Source organism: Otolemur garnettii, unplaced genomic scaffold, assembly GCF_000181295.1.
Source record: "Otolemur garnettii isolate 467f Iridium unplaced genomic scaffold, OtoGar3 scaffold00084, whole genome shotgun sequence".
In the NCBI taxonomy this organism is placed as follows: Eukaryota; Metazoa; Chordata; class Mammalia; order Primates; family Galagidae; genus Otolemur; species Otolemur garnettii.
Genome location: NW_003852479.1, coordinates 905,239 through 913,927, shown reverse-complemented (window position 1 = coordinate 913,927; position 8,689 = coordinate 905,239). Strand labels below are relative to the sequence as shown.

Genomic DNA, 8,689 nt, shown 5'->3' with positions numbered 1-8,689 from the left:
TTCCATACACAAGACTGCCCACAGCAGATATGCTGCATACACAAGACTGTGTACAGCAGATATGTTCCATACACAAGACTGTGCACAGCAGATACGTTGCATACACAAGACTGTGCACAGCAGATACGTTACATACACAAGACTGCGCACAGCAGATACGTTATATACACAAGACTGCACACAGCAGATACGTTACATACACAAGACTGTGCAGAGCAGATACGTTGCATACACAAGACTGCGCACAGGAAATACGTTGCATACACACGACTGTGCAGAGCAGATACGTTACATACACAAGACTGCACACAGCAGATACGTTGCATACACAAGACTGTGCACAGGAAATACGTTGCATACACAAGACTGCACACAGGAAATATGTTGCATACACAAGACTGTGCAGAGCAGATACGTTGCATACACAAGACTGTGCAGAGCAAAAACGTTGCATACACAAGACTGCGCACAGCAGATACGTTGCATACACAAGACTGCGCAGAGCAGATATGTTGCATACACAAGACTGCGCACAGCAGATACGTTGCATACACAAGACTGCGCAGAGCAGATACGTTGCATACACAAGACTGTTCTCCATACCTTGTTCTCCAGGTTTTCCTGGATATCCTGGAACTCCGCTTGTTCCTTGGTCTCCACGTTCTCCTTTAAGTCCTAAAATGGTACCAAGTCTAATTTCTTGCCATCTATATTTCTCATAATATTTCTAACACTCATTTCAAAACCACATCACAGCCCAGTGTTTTCTTTAACCAAAATGGCTTAAAGGTAAAATAGTGTGGGAAAATAATTTACTGAAGATCATTAGAAATACAGTATTTAATCCTAATTGAAAGTAAACCATTTAACAGAGTTCTGGAGGCCGTGCTGATCCCTTCAAGCAGAACTCATCTTACCCCCTCTGCTTTCCCACGGCACTTCAAACCTCTCAGAAAACTGGGGAACCCTGCTGGTATTACATATGTATACGGTTAAGCTTTTCCTATTATAAATTTTCGTAACAGTTGCAATGTGTTCTCTATATGCCTGCAATGCCCAGGAAATAATATCATATAAATTTAAACACAAGATACAGCATTCTGCAATTGACTAAAACTAGTAAATTATCCAGGGGAAAAAATGTCCTTGAGCATCAAGAAAAAGCCAATTTTCATTTTGTGTTTGCATATTTTTATACACTTTTTGGACAAATTATAGAACTGTGAGAATTCGTGCTTTAAAAAAATTGAAAGAGCTGGGTTTTCAGATATTTGCCATATTACCCTACAACAGCGGTTCTCAACCTGTGGGTCGCGACCCCTTTGTAACACTGAAAATACATCCTGCATATCAGATATTTACATTATGATTCATAACAGTAACAAAATTACAGTTATGAAGTAGCAATGAAAATAATTTTATGGTTGGGGGTCACCACAACACGAGGGACTATATTAAAGGCTTGCGGCATTAGGAGGCATTAGGAAGGTTGAGAACCACTGCCATAAAATAAATATTTTATATTGGATCTCACTAAAAGCTCATCCAATCACAGTGCAGTCACACCAGATGGTGTTCCCCTGTAAGTAATTAGAGCAATAGCAATGGTATTAATAATATCTCACTCTTATTGAGCATTTTCTTTGTACCAGGTAGTGCTACAAGATTTTACCATTATTTTATTACTTAAATCAGTCTTTTACTTAATATAACTTTTATTTGATATTAACACAGCCTCTTCTATAACTTAGAGGCCCATATAACAGAGCCCATGTCATCACCTGGAACACTTTTAGTTTATGGAAGTGTACAGCACCTCCCCTTCAAGGAAGCTAGAGCAGAATCGTTGTTACCACCTTATCCCAGAAGGGATCTGAAGTATGAAAAAATTTAAAGTTGGTACAGAGTCAAACTTGACCTCACACAACATGGGTTGGCACCGATTTTCTAAGTATATTAGCTATGATATAACTAACATTTTGTTTCATTGTGGTCAGGGGAAAAAGAAATCCTAAGTCAAATTAAAAAGAATGAGAATAGCCTCCCCCTAATTTCACAGGACTAAAGAATTGTCACCACGTATCACACAGCAGAGATTTCCAAGTGGCTAGCTCCTCCATTTAATAATGTGCATAAAAGACAAAGTGTGGAAATTAACCTACAGGATATCAGAAAAATATCCGGATGCATTCTGAGAGAACCAAACCTCAAAGGAAGTGGAGAACGGATGCTATTCCCAGTCCTTGCCAGTGCTCAAGGATTAGCCTTCACTGTTGGGAGTTACTCTGATTCTCAAGTTCATTTAGGGAGGCTAGTTGCTTATGCTCAATTTACTCAGTCAAGTTGTGGTTACCATGAATTCAGTGATTCTACTCACTTTTTTAACTCTCAATCTTAAGTAAGAGTCCAAGGAAAGTAGAGTAGCCACTTTATAGAGACTGGCTGAATGAATTTTTACTTTTGATCCTTCATCAAAGAATATTCTTAAGAACCTTATTTTATGAAACTTCCCGATCTTTTCTTTCACTTCCAGAAGTCTAGCTTCCAAAATGTCTGAATCACTGGGGAGGGTCATCACTCATCTTTATTTCACAGGGTTTTCTGCTAACGTAATTCAGGCACAAAAGGATTAAATGTTTCCAAGAATGAAAATCACATAACTGACAAGTGTGAAGTAGCTCTCTCTTCCCCGAGCATCTTTTTTGAGTAATTACTTCACTGAAGTTCTACTCTAGAAATGAGTTAGGCAGTTCCTGAGCTGTGTGGAGAGTGATATATAGATGATATTAGGTCTTTTGACATGTGACACTGAGGCTAAAACATTTAACTTGATAGATAGATGGTCTTTCTACAGGCCGCCAGTATTCAGTGAGGAATTTCTAAATGTCCCAGAGAGTCTGTAACCTTTCTTTGGTATCTTTAAGCACTTACAGACCTGGGGATTTCCTGGGGCAGAAAGCCTTCTTTACTGACACACCTCTGGAATTACAGAGTTTCTGAGCTGGAAAAGGTCTGTGAAAGCACTCGTAACTACTAATCTTCTTTCATAGTAATTGATACAAATAAATATTTAGTCCATTTCCCTGAATTTCCAGGTGAAATAAAGTGACTGGCCCCAAATCACTTTTTACCCTTATTTAGTTCAGTTTTAATTAAGTTCTGTTCCCACAATTGACAAATGAAATATTTTAAATTCTCCTAGCATGCGGGCTATCATCCACCTTCAAGAATCCAGTATTTACTTAGCAAATTGCTCTCCTGAAAAATGATGCAGAACGTCTCCTGAATTTTGACACAAAATGAAATGAATTACCTACCTTTCTCTCCTTTATGTCCTTTCGGGCCTGGGGGCCCAACAACTCCTGGTGACCCCGGGATCCCCATATCACCAGCTTCTCCTTTAGGACCTGGAAATTGAATTTTAAACCCATCAGGGTAGACATTTTTTCTTTTGAAATTTATTAGTTCAGAGGGCTCCGGGGGGGGGAAGACAGTCATTTTATTGAGACCAACAACTGTCAGTGTCCTAATGATAAACTCTTGGTGAGAATACACTGTCACAGGGTCCTAAGGGCACTCTTTTTGTCTGATTTGCAATTTTGCACTACCTGAATAGATAAATTGAGCCCATTAGTACTTGTCACTGCTTCATGGCAGTGATCAAATGATTCAGGGAGGCAGCACTACATCAAACAACAGAAAATGATGATCTGACACTTAACCTCATGTGCACCACACTCTCAGATGGAAAGTTAAAACACAACACTTAGCACTTTGGGATTTTCCATTCATGCACTTACTTGTTCATTCCTGAACTATTTCTGAGCCCACGTACAGAAGCACCTAGGAAGGATGGCTGCTGCGAATCCAGCCATGCACATTCCAGCAGTTTCTACCCTCAGGGAGCTAAGAGTTTATGAAAGATGCATGTTTAACAAATAAATGTCCATACAAATCAATGGAAATTGCCACACTCTAGTTAAAGATATGAACAAGGTCCTGCTGTTATGGTAAAGGGACTTAATTTATGAGTCCGAGGAAACTTGCCTGAGAAAATGGCATGGAGCTAAGACCCAAAGAAAAGACTAGGATTTCCCAAAGCAAAAAAAAATGGAAGAAAAAAAAAAGGAGGGGACATTTCAGAAAAAACAAAAGTAGAAAAAATCATGGTGTTTTTAAGAAACTGAAAGAGCACTGCGGATGAAAGTAGCAGTCAAGGATGGGAGCAGGCTGGGAGATAGGCAAAGTTCAGATCACATAGGGCTCATCCCTCAGTCCAGTTCCCTTCCACCCAGGCCACACAGGGAAACTGTGTCTAGGATAATGATCCTTCCTGCACCCCGTCACTGTCCAAGCCATAGGAATTGTTTCTCTTGACCCCTAAAATAATCTGCGGTTGGAATAATTTATGGCCAGGTTCTTTGAAATTTAACTACATACCACATAGATAAGTGCACACAACGAAATTATAATATTTCACCTTAATTTTACGTCAATTATAGTGAAGGCTGATGAAATGGAGAAAATGATATCCACCAGTATGGCTCTTTGAAAGGGTACCACATTTGTTGAGAAGGGGAACTTGCATAAAATGGCTTGCAATGGAGGTTAAGGCTGAACGCAGGTTCAAATAACCAAAGGTGGTAGTTAATCTCCTCTGTCTAAAAAAGAAAGGATTTCAAAGAGAGGAGCAGAGAGAGGATATGCAGAGAAGGTAGAAGCAAACAGGATGGCCAGTTACACGCTACCTTGCGATGTGTCCCACCCTCATGGGATGCCCAGGCTGGCACAGGGAGTTCAAAGCAACTGCATATACAAGGGCAGAGGGGCGGGGAGGCTGCCTCCTGTAGGTGAGATGTACATCTGCGTCCAAGTACCATCAAGACCGTAATACTGAACAGAACAGGAAGGGCTGGGGCTTCCGGGTACACAAAACTGCCTGGACTCCAGATTCTGCACTTACAGGTGGTGTAACCTCTGGTGCACTTAGCAAAAACTCTGTGAAATGCAATTAAATCAGTTGAAATGTGATAACATTTTTAACATCTTTACAAAGATTAGAGATTATATAAAACACCTAGCCACTCTCGACACATCGTAGGTGTCCATTATGATATCTGAATGGATGAGAGGAGCAGAAGATAAAGTTTTCAGTGGAATTTCACTTTCACTGGCTATTAGGTATTCTGAACTTCAAAACATTTTCATTCAGAAACGCCATAAAATTAGACTCATGGCTTTTCAAAGTAGATAAAGCAAAATGTGATATAAGCAATATGTGTGCACCTGTGTTCATATGACCTAGGTCTGAAAAATAATGAAGACAAATTAAAATAATTGGCTTTGAGTAAGTTTATTTTCCTTTTTTGTTTTTGTTCAATGTTTCTCTTATGCTGTTTCTCTAATTTTTAAAAGACAGGGGGAAAGTGTTCTTCAAAAAACTAGTAAAAACAAGAACAAATCTCTCTCTCTCTCTTTCTCTGAATATTAAAACAGAATTTTTTCAAGCTCAGAGCTTTCAACAAGATAGAACCAAACCAGATTCCTACCACAGCTAACTGGGAAAATAAAAAGTAGTTTATTGAGCATTTATTCTATTTCAGGGACTGCACTGAGCACTTGTATGTGTTAGTTCGTTCAATTCTCCTAACAATTCCATGAGGTTACTATCACTTACCCCATTTTTCTGTTTTCGAAACCGAGACTTGGAGAATGAAGCTTCCCTCAGGGAGGATCATGATAAACTCCACATTCTGTGCTCTTAAGCACTCTGCCCTATGCCCTATGGCAGAACCAGTCAGACTAAGACTGTAGTCCCCAACACACCCTCGCCACTGTCCAGGTCCAGCTGGGGCCTGTTAGGAACTGAGCCACACAGCAGGCGGTGAGTGGTGGGCGAGTCAGTGAAGCTTCCTCTGTCTTTACAGCAGCTCCCCATGGCTCACATCACTGTCTGAGCTCTGCCTCCTGGAAGATCCTCCCCCCGCCCCCCATCACATCAGGGAAAAAACTGTCTTTCACGAATCTGGTCCCTGGTGCCAAAAAGGTTGGGGACCATTGGGCTGAGACATATGAGCCCCCCTGCAGGCACAGCTTGAAAATATCTATCACAGTATTTGGAAGAGGGGCTGAACTCTGAGAACAGCCCAACCAAATCCACTACTGCGTAAAACAAAAGCCCTTAGGTCATAGACCTCACTCACAGGCTTAGTAAATAGTCTAGCAATGAGCTGCATCTACTTGATTTCTCCCCCAAGCCGCTTACCAGTCAGGTAGGATACTAGAATTCTGGTAAATATAGTTTCCTCAGTCTTGTTACATTTCAGATAGTGTTGTAGCAACCCTGAAATCTTGGCGCCCAGGCCACTGGTCATCCCCTTTATTCCTTAATCTAATTCTGCATAAATAATGAACACCTTTCCCAAAAGGTCCCTGCAGTGGGACGAAGTGAATGAAAGCTTAGTGAAGATCCCTAATTACTGAGTTTGTAACTTTAAATGCTTCAGGCAAGACACGACAAATATTTTTCTATATGTATATTTAACAGGAATTAGTGAATTTGAAATCGATATTCCGATTTTAAGTTCACATTAAATTCTTTGCTATGTGGCCCAGACAGGCCAACATATATCAGAATAAAACTGCGAGTATATTCATTGTGTATATTTTAAAGATATCTGAATTTCTGAAATATGTAACCATCACGTTCCATGGAGAAAATTGCTGGGCAAGGACACGGTTTGCTGGCAAGAATTTCAATGAGAGGCGAACTGAATCCCGAGCTTTATTCTCCACCTCACAGGTATTTCATTTCTAATCTTAACCACAAATGCACTCAGAAAATCCATCAGTCATCACACATTCTCACCAGGCGACGGAAGATGCATTTTCCCCTTTGGAATCAGTCACTAATGAAAAGATGGTATTGGTTATAAAGCTGTGTCACTAAAGATGTACAGCGCAGAGCTGGGGTTGGTGGTCCCTGACTCTGCTCTCACCCGCGCCCTTCAACAGAACTCTCTGCAAAGACAGCAATCTTCCATCTCTCTGCTGCGCGATTTGGTAGCTCCTGCTACGTGCTGCTCAAACACTTAAAACGTGGCTAGCGTGACCATGGAAGTGAATTTTTTATCTAATTTAATTGTAACATTTGTGGCTACCACCTTAAGTGGCTACCACCGTAGCCATTTGCATTGGTTACAATGTTAACGTGAGCCTGCCACCAACAGCATGACGATGAAAAAAGCCTTGGAGGCAGCTCGAGCCCCCTCCCAGCCCGCCTCTGAGCTCTAAAGATGCGCGGGGAGAATCGCGCCTTCCTGGGTTAACCCATACCTGGCTTTCCAGTCGCTCCAGGTTCTCCTTTCTGCCCTGGGACAGGAGAACAACAATCACAGCAATTCAAAAAGGCACCAGCCGTCTCAATTTCGAAGGGAGAGAGGGTGGCCGTGCCGAGGGCAGAGTCTGGGGCTGCGGGTTTGGGACCCGGCGCTGCCATCCCGGCCCTCTCCGTGAAGGGCGTCGCTTCTCCCTCCGGGCGGGCACCGCTGGACGGCTTCACACCCTTCGGCACTTCCTTTCCCTCAGATTTCTTCGTAAATTTGGTATCTGGTGTGGTCTTTGCCATTGTGTTCATACCAGCAATAGCCAAGATAATTAAAATGGCACAAAGCCAAGAAAATATCCACATATTTGAGGCTAGAAAAAAAGAAATAGGAAAATAAATATACACATATCACGTGAGGTCCAGAGGGAAGTGACACAAACACATAGGGACATAAGAGAAATATGCGTATATAGGAACCATCAAAAGGCACAGTATGCAAGATATAAAATGATATATTTTTGATATATTTTATATGTAAATGTGTGCTTGACTCACAACAGAATATTTTATTTACTTGAGGTATTTGTTATAAAAAAACACTTTGCTTCAATTGTCTTTTCTGGTTGTTTTCTCAGCATTGCATGTCCTAAAATATGATTCTCAATCATCCAAATTATCTTGCCAAATAGCAAACCTGCTCTGTAATAAGTGCAACGTGACTTAATAACTCACATACCCTGTGGAAAATAAATATGTATAATTTCCTGACTGATCTCACTAAGATTTATAGGAATCAAATACATTTGTATTAGAGGCAGATGAAAAATATTGAGCGGAATGGTTTATTCCAGCAAACTCAATTATTTCAAGAAAAAAATACTGGCGAAATAGTCCTTAAATCTACTAGGGATAATGCTCCTGTTGTGAGAATAATTTTTTAAAATCTATTGTAATAAATGGAAAGAGACAATAAAAAACATCATAAATTTAAATATGTGCTACAGCCTTACTCTCTTCACATGCCGTTTAACTCTCCAACTCTTTGCTTTATAACTTGGGGAGTTTTTTTAGAAGCTCTCATTTATTCTTGTGTTATTTTAATGGGGCAAAGTGTGGTTATTCTTAAAAGGCCTTTATCAAGGTCCACAGGGAAATGACAGGAGGTTCCCAGATGAAGTGAAATTCTGATATTTCACAATATTCTATTCTCCATTAATTCCCAGCAGTCCAGTGGCTGCTAACAGATTGCCAAGTTTAGCAAAGCACATTTTCTGATAAAAGGGAAGAGTAATTAAGATAAATAGAGAGTAAAGGGAATGGAAATAAGAACAGTAAAACCATCATTTAATAGAGACCCTACTC

General features: G+C 40.5%; 1 protein-coding gene across 1 annotated transcript in view; it reads right to left on the bottom strand.

Annotated features, from left to right (window-relative positions):
- The window catches only part of OTOL1 (otolin 1), a 9,870-nt gene extending 2,180 nt beyond the window's left edge, over positions 1-7,690 (bottom strand). The window contains exons 1-3 of the mRNA XM_003794640.1: positions 7,336-7,690; positions 3,318-3,407; positions 604-675 (exon numbers count right to left, since the gene is read on the bottom strand). Coding sequence (XP_003794688.1) covers positions 604-675; positions 3,318-3,407; positions 7,336-7,690 — 517 coding nt within the window. The remainder of the gene's footprint in view (positions 1-603; positions 676-3,317; positions 3,408-7,335) is intronic.
- Positions 7,691-8,689: the final 999 nt, after the last annotated feature.